The following is an 18879-nucleotide window of genomic DNA, read 5'->3' on the forward strand; positions in this document are numbered from 1 at the left end:
AACTTCGATTTTCAAGGCAGCAAGGGAACTTGCATTTCCAAGTTAAACTAACATGAAATTTATTACAGTGCAGAGACATTTGGTGTCAGCAAGACAACCGTTCACCGCTGTGTATACGCGGTGTGCAGAGCCGTACGATTCAAGCTGTTGAACCAATTCGTCACTTTACCCGACGTGGCTGAGGCCCAGGCTATAGCACACCAAAACTCCACTAGTGCCACAAGTGTACGGCGCACTGGATGGGACCCATACCCCGATCCTTCCCCCATCCGATGGATAACTGACTATAGTCATGTGAGTTAACTTATTCGGCAAAGCTGTTTCCATCTCCCATTTTGCACATTAACTCCAAAAAGGCAAAAACAACCTCAAGTGAGCATAAAAACAATTTTGTTTTGCGAATATGAGGAAGCGTTTTCGAATTTTGCCATTTCCATCTACATTTTCTAATGCGATACTTCAAAATGCGCATAAAAATACAGTGATAGAACCATGACTTATGTTTACGAGTAACCTGGTAAACTGCCAAGTGAAACATCACAACCTATTCTTTAAAATCAGGAATCAGGGATCTTGCCTGTACTGCTATTCACCTTTTTGTTGGCAATTCATGTCCCAACACATTTTTGGTAAACTTAAATTCTCAACTTTACGAGTTGACGAGGATCCCAAAAATGCACCATTAGTGTAGGTTAAAGTGAGGCTAGACTGTCTCATCTGGGAAGGAAGACCGGTCCACTTTCCTTCAGTCCTCCAGAGGTAACACCTTTGTAGGCCGCGTCCTTCAAAGAAGGTGGCAACTGAAATGGGACAAAGACAGTGTTTGATAGATGGTGTGTTCCAGTACTGGACACCAGTAGGGATGTGGAAAAGGAGCTTAGACTACATCGCCGCATGCATGTCTGCAACAACCCTGTGATAGAGTGCTACATGGTCAGCTAATGGCAATGTCTACCTGAGTCTGCCTATGAAGGAAACACCGGCCACTTATTGCATTGGAAAAAAAGCAACCGATTCTACTCTGGCTCAAAAGGCCAGAGTCTTTTAAGAACCACCGGTCACTTCTCAAAGTTTCCCCTTTACTTATTGTGTTCGTTGAAAGGCAGACCAAGAAATGAATACTCAGGATTCGTTCAGTTAAACTATAACAATCTTTAGTAAAATGATATTGCAAACAGATATTTCATATGCATATGGATCAGCCCGCTTCGGGACTTTTTTTCCTAACCACCAACAAAGTCTTTCCGGGTCTGACCCCGGACCTTCCTTTTCCCTATTCTTTTATTCATCTTCAGGTTCCTCCTCCCGCCATTGCGTGTGGGCCGCCAATTGGTTGGATATCACTCAGACTTTCTGTCTCCGAGAAGATAGAGCAGTTGCGCGCTAGAGATTATCTGTTCCTTTAAGAGATTTTATTAGGTGCATTCTTAGTGCATTTAGTTCGCAACCGAACTGCAACTGCAGCTTTATACTGTTTGCTTTGAGTGTGTCCCCGCATCAGAGAGTAATGCCCACCATTTGAGACGCCCAAGCCGTATCAGTTTTTAAAATGTAAAGACCAGATTGTCTGTTAGTGTGAGATAAGTTCACGTCTGAGCCCTCAGCTTTACAAAAAAGATTTTACTGCTTAAATTGAGGTTTGTCAGTCTTTATTGAAATGTGGCTCCTCAAAAAAAAAAAAAAAAAAGAGATTACAGTAGTGATAAGATCTTTTCTCAGGAAGATCGTTTTCTCAACAGTAAGAAAAAGGAATAGAAGTATAGCCAGCTTAACTGTGTGATAGAGACAAACCGACTATCACTTTGGCAATCTGATGACCTATCACAAACGAGCTAATAGAGAATAGCAAATTGTCCTCTAACGCTTGGGGTGAAACACTGATCCATGCTAATTAAATAAAACAGGCCTTTAGGTAATATGCACTCACTCCCATTAGGCTCCTTGGAGCAAATACGTTTTGCAAGCTTGCTGGAGCTTTCAGGCTCGATTCCAATGGAAATTGGAATATTTTAGCCCATAGACCATGCAGAGCAGCAAGCCAGCAAGCCCTGTGGCTCGAGGATTACCACCCCAATCCCCTCCAGCCCAGAAATGGTCCTGAAAATGAATGGGAATAAGGAGGGATAAATAACCATATGAGGAATGAGGCGAGGGAACAGAGCGATGCCAAGGACAGCGTTGGCTGTGTTACATGCAGTCAGTGTAGTGCAGATGGCAGAGATGGATGCCACCCAGAAGAGAGTTTGAGAAGTGGGACATGTAGGGAGAGGAAGGACTCAGAGGAGTAGCACACACACACACACACACACACACACACACACACACACACACACACACACACACACACACACACACACAGTCATTCAGTGAAATGACTGTAATTCATTACAGGTCTTTCGCTGACCTTTTACCAGAGTGCTCACCCACTGTGACTCGGGCAGATTTCTGCCAGTGTTGCACAGTAGGCCAAGTCAATCCACCCGCTGCACATAGAGAAGCTCTCCTCACGCTCTCAGTATTTCTGCATGGACAGAGCTGGCTAGCACTACTGCTTGTACTTCCCAACACTGTCCTCTCTTTCATTATCTCTGTTTGAACATTGAAAAGGCTTTTATTGTTATTTTTACCCCTATCCGTCTGTCTGTCCGTCTGTCCGTCTCCTTGTTTGTTCGCACACTGGATGCTTTTTATGTAACCTTTATTTGAGGATTATTTCAGTTTATTTCAACTGGGATCTTCACCATTGTTTTTTTTGTTTTTTTATCAGTTATTATAAAATTGTACTAACCAACTTAATTGCTTAATTGTGGCATCGCTATATTAGTAGGATAAGTCAAAGTCAATTCCGGGAGGCTGTAAACTGTGATTGATGCTTTAAACAAATAAGCTTGGCTAATCTGTGTGTTTGCTTAAAACCCATAAAATAGTCTGACTGGTTTTCTTGCCCAGTCTGACTTGTTTTCAGCAATGTTGCCGCCTCCAAGATCTCAGCAATTAACTTAGTGAGCATGCTGTTACCATAGAACCTGTGGGCCAAATGTACAAAATTCAAGTTGCAATAAACTGGAATTATCCTTTAACCGGTGTAGATTTGGTTTGAACAATGCTCTCTTTTTCAAGAAGTCCCTGTTCCACACTCACACAGTTGATTGAATTCACCCTTGAAAGGTTCACAGTATAACCAAAGTCTAGTCTGTTGGCCACTGAGCAGCTCACTGGAGCAGTTTGGGGTTAGGGGTCATGCTCAAGGGCACCTTAGCTGTGGTAATAAGGGAGCTGTTTCAGTTTTCCCACTGACATTTATCCTGCTGGTTGGGGGATAGAACCATTGACCTTTCTAGCTAGACTTTAGCAGACATACATCTCTTGACCTGTGGATCAGCTAGTGAGATTTCCGTAGTGACCCAGGCCTAAATAGAGACCTATTGTAATACAGTAATGGAGTCCTGTGACGTTCATTTCTTTCTGGATTGGAATGATGCTGCCATTGTATGAAAGCAGGACTCCTATGTAAAATTTTAAAGGAATGGCAGACTTGATAATACTGAATGGATGACAATTTATTCCCTGTGTAACTTGTCAAAGAACTGTTAGGGGTTCATTAAAATAGAATTTTCTTTGTAATCTTAAAAATATTATCTAATACAGGGTATATCTCCGTTACCCAGTTGCTGTTGTAAAAGAATTATTCGACTTGAAAGTATCACGCTACAATATATGTATATTTTGCTATATTGTAATTTTTTTTCTTCCTTCTTTATTTTCTTTCTTTTATATGTGGTCATTTGTTGTTTCTGTATGCAGTGTAATTCCAGCAATGCTACGCTACCTAATTTATATAATTTCTTAAAATGCAAAAAAAAAAGAAAAAACATTATCTCTACAAGACGTTCTATCCCAGAACCCCAACACATAAAAGCATGGGCATTTTTTTAAATTAATTTTTTAAGAATATGCTGCCTTTTAGCTTGTCCTTGTCTTTATTAGGGCTGGGACGATTCGTCAACGTAGTCGACGTAATCGATTACGTAAATGCGTCGACACAAATAATTTGCGTCAACGCGTCACATGTAGAAATCTATAAATAACCGGCTGCCTCCAGCAATAGCGCAAGTATGGATTCCTCGCAAGTTCAACAACATGTTGAGAAAAAGGCTCGCACATGGTCTTCTAAAGTGTGGGAGTATTTTACTCTTAATGCGAACAACAACGTGGTTGATACATCTGATTTCATATGTTGCTAAAATTGCACCTTTTTTACTGTATGATTAAAAGGGGCAAGAGCTTATTCATTATTTTAGCTACTACTGTTAAAAAAAGAAAATACAGGCTACTCTTTTTGCACTTGCAGTGCAGTGTTAAACAATTTTAAAGTGCCCATATTATGAAAAAATCACTTTTTCTGGGATTTGGGGTGTTCTTTTGTGTCTGTGGTGCTTCCACACACTTACAAACTTTGAAAAAAATCCATCCATGCTGTTTTGAGTGAGATACGGTTTCTGAATGTGTCCTGCCTTCAGTCTCCTAGTGAGCTGTTCAAAATCGGCTCGGACTGTGACGTCACAGTCCGAAATGAGCTGGCTAACCACAACCGTTAGCTCGTTAGCATGCTAACGCGTTAGCATTAGCCTACGCTAATGCTAACGCTAGCATGCTACGTCGTTCTCAATAGCAAAGCACTGCTACAACACACACAAGTTCACCATAATCTACAAAAGAACTACTTACATGTGTGCCCTCATTTAGAAGTCTCCCAGCTAATCCGGCCTTGTAACTGACCAAAGTTGGAGAAACAGGCTTTCTTTTACTGTCTCTAGAGTTAGCTAGCTGACATGATCTACATCTGAACTACTGAGCATGTGCGAGAGCAATCAAAGATAGTACAGAAGAAGAAGATGAAAAGAGGTCTCACTCTGTAGCTAAAACAGAAACCAGGTGAAAAGAGGATCTACAGCAGTGAGAGAGAGCTGTGCAGTACAACAAAAATATGGTGTTTTTTGAAAATTAAACCATGTAAACCTATTCTGGTACAACCTTAAAATACAGTTATGAACCTGAAAATGAGCATAATATGGGCGCTTTAATAAATAGATACTTGAGAATTGACCTTATTGAAATTAATTTTGTGTAAATTGTTAATAATTGAGCAATGGGAAAATAATCGCTAATTGAAAAATGAATCGTTAGATTAATCGAAAAATGAATCGTTAGATTAATCGAAAAATGAATCGTTAGATTAATCGAAAAATGAATCGTTAGATTAGTCAACTAATCAAAAGAATTATCACTAGATTAATCGTTTAAAAAATAATTGTTTGGGACAGCCTTAGTCTTTATCTACCTTTCTTACTGCCTGTCCTCTTTGTATCTCACCCCACCACTAACCCCCCGACCCCCTGTTTCGACAATATACAGAATACACTGAGGAGGAGCGGGCGCTGTTGCTCATTCGTTCCCTGTCATTAAATCCTTGTTTTTACACGGTTGAGGCAGAGTTCCCACAGAGAACCTGATTGATTCACAGAAGTACAAACACAGCCAATTACTCTTTAATGCTACTGAGTGAGAGCCAATTCAGCCAGCGGCGCTCGCCAATGCCACAAAAGACAGACGCACAACGCCGCTCCAATCATCGCAGGCTGAATACAGACAAGGATTATCTAAACTGGTCCCAATTAATACATTACTTTCTTTTGCATTACGCCTTTCAGCGCACCTCACATTAGCTTTCATCAGCGCTACATTGAGAACATTAATGGTAATGACTTGACAATGAAGTGGTCTGTGGTATAGGATGAGTAAAAACTTCGCGACACATCACAGGTGTGACCTTCCATGTTTCTCTGGCTCCTGGTGTTACGTGTGACCAAACTCAGCAGGAAAAAGTAAGCAGAAGCTGTCAGTTTTAGCGGATTAGCTGTAGCATATAAGGGCAGGTGCTGCACTCCGGGTAGGGACACATCGTTTTTTCCTGAGCTTATCTGAAAACCCAGGACAGCCACACACCACACACCACACACCACACACAAACACACACACACCTTCAATCCTACTGTGGAAGTCATGCAGGCAGGCTCTGCCCTTGATTAGCACATTTCCAACCTCTGTGGATATGATTCCTGCAGGTTTGCACTCCCAGTGATCTGTCTGTATTTTTGTCTGTTTGTAGCTGCAGCCTCCCACCACCATGAATTTGTCCATTTGTGTGGCTGTCAGTCTGTGTACTGCTCTGACCCACCCAGAAGCCAAATGCCCGGCTCATCTCAGCTCATCTGCAAACATATGTAGGATAACAGCACCTCTATCGGCCCCAGCAACATGGAGAGTATGGGGTAAAATCCCCCACGAATGACTTCCTAAATCCTAATAGGATACAACGTTATCAGCTGTGAACATCTCAGCAAACAGGGCTCAGGACATGAGGGCACACTATATGGGAAGCAATTACTGAACCAGCAACCGAAAACTCCAAGAGGGAGTTCAGAATAACTGAAAGGACAACCAAAACAATCAGTCAGGTTTTTAGATATCCGTCTGAAATTTCTGCCACCATCCCAATACCATGGAGGTGAGTGCTCACAGCATTGAAAAACAGTTTTTACTTGAGTGAGTAAATTACTGAATAATTACTCAGTAATTTATCTCCGAGAAAACTGTCCGCAGTGAGGTCTGTACATTATCAAGAGAGACCTGGATGTATTTCAAATCAAATCAATAAAATGCATGATTATACATGGGTTAAAAGTACCAGAATTAGCCTAAAGGCTATGTTTCATCTCTTGTGTTATGTAGTGTCAAATACTGTATGTGTCTCTTTTGTACAATGCTTTTGAGGCAAAAATCTCCAAAAGGTGCAATCGAGGAAGTAAAAACTGGCTTCCTTAAAATAATTGTTTTAGTGTGATAAAACTTTATATATTCTTATTAGAGATACGAAATCTTGTAAAGCACCATATGAATTAGGATGTATAGTGGAATTTGTAATAAATAAGGCCCTAAGGCCTATCAAATCTGACTCCAATTACCTAATTCCTGCGCCTTCTTACATCAGACTTAAGTTTACCAGAGAACAAGGATCAATCTGAGACGAAGAGTTCAGTTAAGCAAAGTTTACTGAGTCCAGCATAAAGGCCCAGAAAAGGCAGTTGGACTGATCAGTCTCTCCGAGTTGGCCAAAAAAGTGCCTCGGAACACACCAAAGCGACAAGACGCAATACGTCTCCATAACAGCAGGCGGCGCTAATCTGTATTGTCGACCAAAAATGAATACCGGCAGCTGATTGGACGAACGCGTCACGTGGGTCTGGTTTCTCCGGAAATTCAAAGACAGACTGTCATGGCGGCTTGTTCGGAATACATCTCATATTGTACTAAAATAGTTCACTGAAACATGTTTCTGAAAACACTTTAAGCGAGAAATAGGCCGTGCAGTTGCTGAATCTGTCTTCATTTCATCTCAACAAAGGTCAGTTTAAAAGATCTTTGTCAGGTTTTGAGAGACTCTAGTCACGTTCATTCCGCTCCCCGTTTCCAGGTTAGCACTCCACCAATCAGATTGGTCATTTGAGTCCCACTGCTGGCAGTGTCCGCCTTCTGATTATACATGTCAAATCGGCCAAAATGAAGGCCGACGGACCCTCGGACGGACGACGGCACGGAACACACCGAACAGACTCGAGTCACTGACCTCGTCAGACTGTCCGACGGCTGATTATCGGCACGGTGTGTCTCGGGCTTAAGGGTTACAACACAGCTGTGGGTTCACAAAACTAAGTTTCCCTAGAAACAGACATCAAGTCAGAGCCCGGACACACATTTTGTTAATAAAATTATGTTAAAAGTCTTTCAAGGTAACTGGTCTTAGTCATAGTAAGATATTCAATATTTTTAGCTACTGTAGATCTGACAAGTAGTAAGTCTGAAAAGTGATTTGCATGGTTGTCACACTCACATCCAAAACACCTATTAAGAGAGCACTAGATGACCAGCAAAGTAGGATTGCTTCGTGCAGAGCATTCACAAGAGTTTTTTCCCAGGGGCTGACAACAGCAGGACTTGTACTGCAACAAAAACATTAGGAAATGTATGCCAACATCTGTTTTAACTCCATATATATCAAATCACAAGTGCAACAACATGTTTCGACACAGGCCTTATCAGGTTTGCTTTGCTTTTGATTTTAAGGATCAGACAAAACTTAATATAGGCAAGACAAAAGCAACACTGCATTTGTCTTTTCCTTTTTTGTATTTTGTTAAACTGGTAAAGACTCCTTATCATTGCATGAACAATAACTCTAAGCAAGGTGGATTTAAGAAAAATAGCTGCGCTAGTATAATGAAAAATTATGCCTTTTATTTTATTCAAACAAGTTTAGTTAGCCAAAAATGAAGATGACTTTTTATGTAAAGAGTGGTGTAACTTCTTTCCATTCATTGTTGTTATGAGAGAAAGTAATGTGTGGATGAATGGCAAATTTGTCGGCTAAAAAAGTCACAGTTTTTCCATTTGTTTGTCGGGTGCCTGGGTGAGATTGGCACTTTCTTTTTTGCCCTTTGTGACCAGCAAGTGCAAAAAGGACAAGAAATTGATTACTGCCACTCAAAACCCACTTTATAGATTTAAAATAAAACACTGCATGGACATGTTTGAGACTGATGAGGCTGCATCCATTGGTAGCACTGATAGTTAGCTCTAAAGTAATTTCATCGAGCTTCCTGTACATTCAATTAATGCAAGTGGATGTAATTAGCTGCAGCTGCACAAGACAAGTGAGCTGAACACAACATTTTTCTCTGTTGAATCTTTTTATTGTCAAAATAGTCGCTTTTATTCGACATGTAAATTTATTTTTTTTTTCGTCTGTGAAGTTCATCATGTTGCATGACCTCAACCAAAAACGTGTGAAATGTGTTCAAGAAGCTCCGGTTGCAGTAACTGTAACACTATTAGCACCAAAGTCACGGCACATTATCAGCGAGTGGTAAAGCTAGAGAGAAAGAGAGAGAGCGAGGAGAAAAAGAGCTAAAAATCTGCTGCGGTGTTAGTGGAGATTGACTCGGGGACATCATGAAGTGCCTCCCCAGAGCCTGTTAGCTAAGGGGGACACATCAGAGAGTCGGTCCCTGAACCCTGGGAGTTCGGCTGCTCCGGAGCTAAATGAAAGCAAGCTGAACAAACAGAAATAGCTGTTACATTTCATGTGTCGGCCTCACACTGGGCTCTAATCTTATTACCCATAGCAGAAAGAAAAACTGTGTGTCTGTGGGCCAAAGAAAGTGCGGAAGAATGCAGCCTTAGCCGGTGATTGACAGCAATGTGAAGTGGAAAGGGAGTCATAACATTTGAACAAATGCATGTTCATTAGGCCCAATTAAACTTTGCGACGAATACTTCAAACAAAACACACAGCTGGTGGAGCTGTAAAACAAATCAGCGTTTATATGTAAAACAAGGGCAAGTCAGTGTTTGATAAGAGCTGCTGAAGAGTTACAGCGCACAACTGGAGCTAATGCTGCCATTAATGAAGGTAGAATGACCCATGAGGGTTCTTAACAGCAGGAGGATTTTCTACAACAACCTCCTGAGACCATTTCTATGGAAATAAGCTTCAACTCTGCATATGTGAAAATACTCGACTCGACTCGAGCGTCTTACTAATGGCTCTGACTTTTCCCTAATGCGCTTGCCCATAAACATTTCCAAGGACACACCGTGGTGATGGAGCCTTTAATTTGAAACATGGAGAAGAAAGGAAGTGCACAGAAGAGGTACTTGAGAGGATGTAAAAAAAAAAGAAGAAAAAAAAGCCTTCCTGTAGAGTCTGAGATCATTTGGGTATATTGAGAAAAAAAGGTCCATATGAAGCTGAGAACAAATGCAATGAAAGACATAGATGCACTATCTAGGTGCACTTTGGTTCAACATTAGACCCATGCTGGGATTTCATCCACAGTGGAAAAATATATACAGAGCAGCCTCTGTGGTAACAACCGGCCATTTGGGAGGAGGGTCCCTGCAGCACTCAGCTAGGAAACAGGGAACTATGTTGTTTGTCTTCAGCTGATGCAACAATTGGCAACATCAGCAGCTGTATCACTCTCTATATTCAAAGCTTTATTGTCAGAAGGCTCAACCCAATGTGGACTTTTTTTAGGGTTACAATTAACAAGCTGTCAGCAAAACAACAACAACAACTGTTAACGGGTGACTGTGTTGCTGGTGCTCTACGAATATGACTGACGGAGTAAACAAGAGCTCATGAGGATAATAAGCCTTATGATGAGCCTATTAGCACAAACGTGACAAATAACAGTATGCTGCATGTAGCAGCATCAGGTGGTGTGACACACTGAGCTGGAAAGAGAACACAACCCGTGAGATGTAGCCGGTACTGTTTATCAATAGTAAATCGAGCTGTTACACCGGTGTCACAGCGTTTACGCTATTCCTGTCTCACAGGCTTTATCTGATTGTACAGCTTCGATCTTAAGCTATTGATAGTCCTGTTTCAGCACATACTACTTGATTTGCACATATATACATGCTCTATTTTTTAATACCTTCCTGAAATTTCACCGGGGTATACAGTATAGGACGGTACTTGTGTAAAATGTTTTTTAAAAGAGGTAAAAGCTTAGAAGTCATTGCAGCCTACAATGCTATGTGTCTAACATGCATCATAGGTTTAAATACTTGTGGCCAATAGAATAATGAATAGATATGAAACTGGTGGAGAACATGGAAGGGTTGCAAACGGTAATTTCATTAAGTCCATTAGGCCTGTAGCACTTCATGTGTCCATGCTGTTGCTTAAGCAGAGCCAGCAGGCCAGCAGGAAGCCTGTGTTGACAAGACCAATCAATAGAAACCAGTGCCTTCTCCCAGGCGTTCTCTCCAGGAGTAGAAAGTATTTCCCAAGCTAGAGAGAGGAGGAACAGCTGCCTTTACATCCAGTATGCAGAGTCATGCTTACCAACTGGACTCATCTCTTAAGACTTAACCTAGGAAGATGTCAGCCCATATGCAGTAATACATCTTTAATGTAGTAAAGAAATACACAGGCCTTGGTGTGCAGGCTAATGAGGCACAAGCCATCATTAGTGTGTGCCTATGTTTGGGTTTCTACATGTGTGCATATTCTGCATATGCAGGCACATTCCTGCCTCTGATATCAGGCAGATGGCTTTGCATATTAAAACACACCGATTCGCCATGTTCTCTTGCTGGGTGTATGAATCAGGCATGTGTCACACATGCTGCAGCTTCATTGATTTGTAGCGCCCGAGAAAAGCATTTGTCTCCTTCTTCTTAGTGTCATAAATCAGTCAAATTGGAACACACATTGGACACGTACTGCTGCAAACAACTCAACTTACACTTTTCACTAAACTGTCCACTCTCCGTGAAGTGAAGTTTAAACAGAAGAGGATGAAAAACAAGCAAAATTAGACTAGGCTTCGAAGAATTACACATTAATCTGAGGCTAAGACATTTGTGATGTTTTTCAAGGTAAATAACACTAGTAAGGGCAAACAAAAGTCTTACAAGTGTTTAAATGGAAAGACAAAGGTCAGTATAACCTTTAACAACAGGTGGGGTGCCTCATTCTGCGCTTATCCAAAGTTTTGACACACTGGAGGACAATATCCCAGCCAAATATCCCATTGAGAATAATACGTTTTCATCTTAAAGACAGGGAGAGTATAATTATGGCCCCACAAGGTGACTGAAAGCAGGACAGAAGGCGCAAGCTTGGCTCTGTTTAAATTCCCTGGTCCATCCTCAAACAGCCCTCTGATTACAGTACAAGTAAATAATCTCATCTTTAATCATTCAGCTGCACGTTAAAACATTTATGAGGGTATAATGGTCACATTTAATGACAGCTTAGAGCCACAGCCAGACCCAATCTCCGCTTTATAAAGTGCAAGCGGAGAAATTAATTTGTTCTGTAAAACATCTATTAGGATATCAATGACACCCCATCAGCCTGCTGAGCTTTGTTTATAACTCAAATAAAACAACAAGGGAAGATGTGATTGCCCGAGTGTGCTGTGTAAGACATGTTATCCTAAGCCAATTTAAGTTGGAGGTGAGAGTAAAGCCATGTCAAAATATCACCATTCTGTGCAGCAGGATTCCAGCTAATCCAGTCACAATAGATGTTTGAGCTGCCTTTAGGGAGCAACCCCCAAACAAGGATAATGCCGACACAGCCAATAGAGCCGTTGCTCCCCGATTTACATAGTTGATCTAACAATCAGCCTTTCCCAGCCCTCACTCGTATGGGGGTGTCGTGGATTGGAGTGGAGCTCTGGGTAAACCTCTTTACCATGCAGAGCAAACAGGCGGACAGACTGGAGGGCTGGTGGCTACCCAGCTCCTAAGACATTTAGTGATTTCAGTCTGCTGTTGATCTGACTCAAAGACAACCGCACCGAGCATCGAGCAAATCCTTCAATCTGCCGACTGCCGCTCCTGAGACTCCTAATCAAATAAGGCCATTAGATCTATCACAAGTACTCCAGCACAAACCCACGGGGGATTGTACTCTGCCAAGTCCAACAATCAAGAAAACTGGATGCGCTTAGTGACTTTTTCAGAGAGGCTGAGATCCCCTCATCTCAGATCACGTTTTCATTGGAAAAACCCAACAGACATTACTGCAAACAATAGCTACTGTAAATTAAGATAACAATAGTTCTGTAAAAAGAAGGGCTGGGTATCGTTTCAAAAAATCCGATACCAGTACCAGTACCAATACCATGACTTTGATACCGGTTCCTAAACAATACTTTTTTTTCTATACTAATTTTATAAAAACAAAAAGAAATTACACATCACGGCACAAATCTTTCTTTTTTTCTTCAGCCCCTACTACGTGAGCCCCGTCTCTGTGTAACGTAGAGTTTTTCCTGCCAGCCTCTACGACGTGTAACGTCAGACAGCCAATCACCAGCTTTATTAGATCTTGGTAAAAGCATGCTGCGTGTTTATTGGCTCACTGATGCAGATGAGATTTAGTCCTTGGGTATTGAATTTGGTTATTGAATGACGAGGCATTTTTCGATACTCGATACTTTAGAGCCAATATCGGTCGGTGCCTAAAAAGTATTGAATCCGGTACCCAGCCCTAGTAAAAAGTAGGAGTATGCAGTTTGGAACAGGATAATGGCAAGTGGGCAAGGCATTTCCCCTCCACTCTACGGACCTGGGTTCAATTCCCAAATATATAATACTTCACTTGCAGCATTTAAGTATTACCAAAAGTTTGATGTTAGCAAAAGAAAACCTAAATGGGCCACTCCTGCGCCATCGTACTGAATATCCTGTCAAGCGTCCATTGTCTAAAAGCATGCCATGAGTTTACAAACTGACTTTATACCATGCAGACAGCACATTTGGTTTAAAGTTCATTTTGGGATTGTACAAAAGTCAACTTGCTGACTTGGTGTTGCTTCAAATAGGTCATTTAACACTGTGAACTTTACGTCGGTCTTATTCCTTGTTATTGTTACATGTTATACAGTTACTGAAAATCTATTTAAAACTCAAAGGTATCCTTTGAAAATGGGCAGCAGTACATTACTGGTGCCATAATAAAGGTTCAACTGACCACAGTGCTTTCTCAGACCAATCCTTGTTCCCCTTTGTAGCCACTCATCAGTGTGTTAATATCAGCTCCTTAGAAATCTCAGTCTGCGGCCCACAGCCAACATAAACGTGCTCCTTAACGAAAACGATGATTTAAATGCTGACACACTGCCAGCCACACTGCTTTTAACATCCAGAGCTAATAGATACTAAGAGTCGGTCACATGAGCCTGAGCTGGGTAAAGTATAGTCCTACCTTCACAGTAAGTCGAATCCCCGTGGATGGAGGCATAGCCGCTCTTGCATTCACACTCTGCTTTAGTATTCCGGTTTTTACACTCCGAGTTTTCTCCACAAATGAGTCCCTCTGCGCAGAAGTCATAACCTGAAAGGGAGGGACAAAGGAGGCCTTGATTTATTTTGGCTTGTACGCAGAGATAAAAGCAGATAGATGCACAAATGAGCAACCTTGTTCCTGTCGCCCACAATACTATGGATGACAAGAAGACTGATGTATAAAGTTTATGACTGCAGTAAATTTGTGTTGCAACAATGAAAGTGTTGGCTTTCACGACAGCATATACACACACAAACAATATTAAAAAAAGCACACACGCACAAAACATGCTGCTCATGTAGGAAGATCTCAGAGGATGTCATCCCTCCAGGCAATAGAGTGAAGGAGCCACTAGTTGGTTGATATGTAGCACAGGACGGTGTGTTCTTCTGGTATTTTGTGTCAATGTGCTGGTTTTTAAAGGCTGCTTGTAGTAACAATGTACTATCCTACTTCAACAGTCAGCTAGGTTCTCAAATAACAAAAGAACCAAATGTGAAGAATGTCTGCAACACAAACTGGCTTACTGAAAGAGTCCCCACTTCAGTCAGCTGACACATTTTAACACTGGACCTTCAGTACAGAAAAATACTACTGCACATCTACAACGTGAGAGAGGTGTGTCGGAGGGGGACAAGCAGGTCAAAAGTTGCAAAGAAAACTACCGCACACTGTTTAACTTGCAAAAAATATATAAAAGTTTTGGTACTAGACCTTCTTCAGGCAAATAGTGTTACAACATGAGAAACCAGGTGACTGTTTTTGGTGCACCAATCAACAACTTCCACATGAAATCAGGCATAAATACATAACATTCATTCACATATCCATTACTATAGATAGAGCTTAAACTTCAATACAACACTTCAATGGTAACCATTATATATATATATATATAATATATATATATATATATATATATATATATATATATATATATATACACACACACACACACACACAGTACAAAAGTTTGGACACACCTTCTCATTCAATGTGTTTCTTTATTTTCATGACTATTTACATTGTAGATTCTCACTGAAGGCATCAAAACTATGAATGAACACATATGGAATTATGTACTTAACAAAAAAGTGTGAAATAACTGAAAACATGTCTTATATTTTAGATTCCTCAAAGTAGCCACCCTTTGCTTTTTTGATAACTCTGCAAACCCTTGGTGTTCTCTCAATGAGCTTCATGAGGTAGTCACCTGAAAGGTTTTCACTTCACAGGTGTGCGTTTGTCAGGGTTAATTAGTTGAATTTGTTCCCTTTCTAATAAAAAAGCAAAGGGTGGCTACTTTGAAGAATCTAAAAATATAACACATGTTTTCAGTTATTTCACACTTTTTTTGTTAAGTACATAATTCCATATGTGTTCATTCATAGTTTTGATGCCTTCAGTGAGAATCTACAATGTAAATAGTTATGAAAATAAATAATATAACGCATTGAATGAGAAGGTGTGTCCAAACTTTTGGTTTATACATATATATATATATATATATATATATATATATATATATATATATATATATATATATATATATATATATATATTTATATATATATATATATTTATTATGGTTACCATTTTTTTTGCTTGGTTAATTTTCAAAGCAATGTTTCAAGGTTACAGCAGTGCAGGAGACACTAGTGCAGTGAAAAGATCAGGATCCCTGACTGGCTTCCCACCTGTGAACAAAAGTATCTATAGGAACACATGGTACTGCTACTGGGATTAAAACCTGGGAACTTTAACCCTGCACTCCCTGTGTACCACAGTACCGATCTTTTGTCAAACCAGACTGAGATCCTGCACGTGTACAGAAATGTGACATGACAGAGAGACAGATGCCCTGAATCAGTCTGACAGATAAGAAAGCAGGCAGAGAGTAAGTATGAGCTGCTGTTGCCCATCATGTCCTGTAATGAAAGACGGACTGGCTGCACATAAAGGCCCTGAGAGGTAGGGAATTTGGGGAGCCACTACTGAGGAAAGAGCTGTGTCTGCATTTTTTTCCCTCCACTATCTACAGCAGCGCCCGATGGAAACTGTAAACATGCAAAAGGACTGATTACACAAGGAATAACACACGTGTGTGTGTGTGCTCATGGTAAAGTAGTACAGTTCTGCTCTGACACTGAAGGGAGAAAATGTATATTGCAGTTGGTTTTGCAATAGCTAGACTTTTTTATTTGTGTTACACAAACACGGGCCCATTTCTGTGGAATTATTATTTTGTTCAATTTCATTAAAACAGAGGGGTAGGAACACTCTATGGTGATTGTGTAATTGCCAATTTAACAGAGCCAGTGTGACTTTGAGGATCTAACAGCGAGGCACAAGTACATGTCAGAGTGGTGGCAAAGTACTGAGTCACACAGTGGAGAAGAGGTCTAGAGATGATTGGGAAATAATGACCGGCTCTGAGTTTTAGCGACAAGTGGGTGTGTGTGTGTGAAAGAGAGAGAGAGAGAGAGAGAGAGGGATAGAAAAGAAAGATGGTTGTAGGGGAAGAGGCAGTGGATCTATCTTTAATTGTTAGGTCTATACAATCTCCTCTCGCCTGCACTTCTTTCCTCTCTCTGCTGTCCTTTCCTCTATACTCTATGCCTTCATTCTCCTTTTCAATTCTTTACTTTCTTCTCTTTTCAACACAATAAGCCTTCTCTATTCTTATCTTCCTCTCCTGCACCCTCTCTTTATCCTTCACATTTCCTTTACTCTACTCAACATATAAAGTCTTATCCTCTCTTTACCTTTCTTTTCATCTTCCTCTCTCCTCTCATGTGCTTTATTATCTTTACCTCTCCTCTAGCCTCTCTCCTTTCCTTTCTTTTCAATGTAGCAGGTCTAGGTCTTTATATACCCTCTTCTCTCCTTGATGTCTTCTCCTTTACACTCTTAACCTGTCATCTTCCTTCTCTTATTCCTTTGTTTTTGCCTTGCCTTCTCTTTCACGTTCTTTCCATCTTCCTCTCCTCGAAATACAGTGAGTCTAAATACAGTAAGCATGCCGCTTATCGTACCTAAATGAGAACGCAATTTCCTTTGCTCAGAACCTGTCCCGGGTTTCTTTCATTATGGTTCTATAGCTGACAGCCTCCTAGAGTTTGTTTATTCATTGTATTTACTGAATTACTGGTGGCTATTTACCCTGTAGTACCTCCTTGCCAAAGCAGCGGGGTTCAGGCAAATTGGCATAGCAGGTGCTCTATAGCAGACAGACCAATCTGCTCTGAAAGGTATCCCAGCCAAGAAGCACTCGTATCCGATGGGAAGGAAGTGAAACTGAATTATTGCAAAGGTGCAGCCTGAATCAGCAACCGGCAGACTGGCTATGTTTACTTCTGGCAGCGGCAGGGGATTGGAGCGGGATTCGTGCAATTGAGAATAGTGCGGTAAGCAGGAAGACATACCTCTGCAAACATTGCAGCATCTGCCATCTGGTAAGATCTGTTCACCGACGGTGCAGTTGAGCTCCGGACAAGTTTCTGTGACTTTCACCATCAGGCCGTTCTGCAAGGACAGGACAGAAGCAAAACATTACAACTTCGGTGCTTGGGTCAAATGTGTGAAGGTCAGCGCATTAAAAGAGATCTTCACCGGAACAATTATACCAGACACACAATCTGATCTGGACTCAAACCAGCAAGCTTTTCCATTACGAACCCACCTCTTAAAGCTTTGGGCCACCTTTTTTTTTTGTGGTATTTTTGCCCTTTCATTGACCAAGTATGTTTGCCTGTCAAAATGTAACCAGGCAACGCTCATATCAGTCATTCTTGGAATGGTCGTATCGAAGTAGGGAATTCCACTAACAAGCCGCATATGAAAAGACTAACTTGACGCAAGAAGGTGCGAACTTGTCAACGTACCCTGCCGTAGGACGACAGAGTGATATTGAGAATGTGTCTTCGCTTTACAGGTTAATTATGATCATTTTTCAAAACCACTTATACGTAAAACTATGCTTGTCCTTTAAAGTAGAAAAGGCGCTACATAAATGCAGGCCTTTTACATTCAAAAGGACATATATTCATATGTTAAAAAAACAGGGTATTACTTCCTGACTGAATGAGGCTGCCATGACAACAGAGAGGGTGGAAAGTAAAGGCTGTACATGCTGCTCACATTCACAAAGAGGGCATGAATACAGATAGCAGCTAAGGTGCAGATACGCACCACCAAAGAAGGGAAACAAAGGTAGATCGAAACTCTGCGTCATCTTCCCTTGGGCCTTTAAAACAAATAGCAGATACATAGCAGCAGTAGCAGCCCGGCTGGCATGTCAGAGCTCCTGTGGTCCCCGCGATACCTCTCAAGGTGGGAAGTATCGACTCAGTTCCCTAAGATTTCTCCTTCACAACTTTCTTCAATGTTGTGCTTTCATTGGAACCCTATTAACAGCTTCCTCCCGTCATCTTTTTATAGTAAAGTCGCGCTGCAGCGTGAGCCTTTAACCCTCTGAGGTCTAAGGGTATTTTCACATATCTTCTTAAATTTACCTTTTTTAAGTATTTGCGTATAACTGATTCCCATGGGTTTCATATCAAAATGTTCAGAACAAACTCAGCTTTCCGTAAAGTGACGCCCACATGTGTTCTAGAGCAATGTGTAAAGAGATCATTTGGCGCTAAAGCTTAAACGTTGACGTTGGCTTTTTTGAAATTCCTCAAATCTCTTTTCTGAAAACAAACCTTAACTTCTGATGTGTTGAACGAATTGTTTTTCGGTGCTTGAAATGAGTTTACCAAAGTCTTACAGGTTATTTATGGTTCAATAAGTAAGGCAAAGCAAGGCAGCTTTATTTATATAGCACATTTCAGCAACAGGGCAATTCAAAGTGCTTTACATAAAACATGAAAGAGCAGTTATAAAACAATAAAAAATAATTTAAAAGACAAAAATACATTTTACAGTGCAGTATAAGAATGTAA

At 40.9% G+C, this 18879-nt stretch overlaps 1 protein-coding gene across 1 annotated transcript in view; it reads right to left on the minus strand.

The window, feature by feature from the left end:
• The window catches only part of LOC120555936 (protein kinase C-binding protein NELL1-like), a 329540-nt gene that overhangs the window by 184384 nt on the left and 126277 nt on the right, over nt 1-18879 (minus strand). The window contains exons 11-12 of the mRNA XM_039795144.1: nt 17359-17458; nt 13853-13981 (exon numbers count right to left, since the gene is read on the minus strand). Of these exons, the coding sequence (XP_039651078.1) occupies nt 13853-13981; nt 17359-17458 (229 nt within the window). The remainder of the gene's footprint in view (nt 1-13852; nt 13982-17358; nt 17459-18879) is intronic.

This window comes from Perca fluviatilis, chromosome 3 (assembly GCF_010015445.1).
Source record: "Perca fluviatilis chromosome 3, GENO_Pfluv_1.0, whole genome shotgun sequence".
Classification (NCBI taxonomy): domain Eukaryota; kingdom Metazoa; phylum Chordata; class Actinopteri; order Perciformes; family Percidae; genus Perca; species Perca fluviatilis.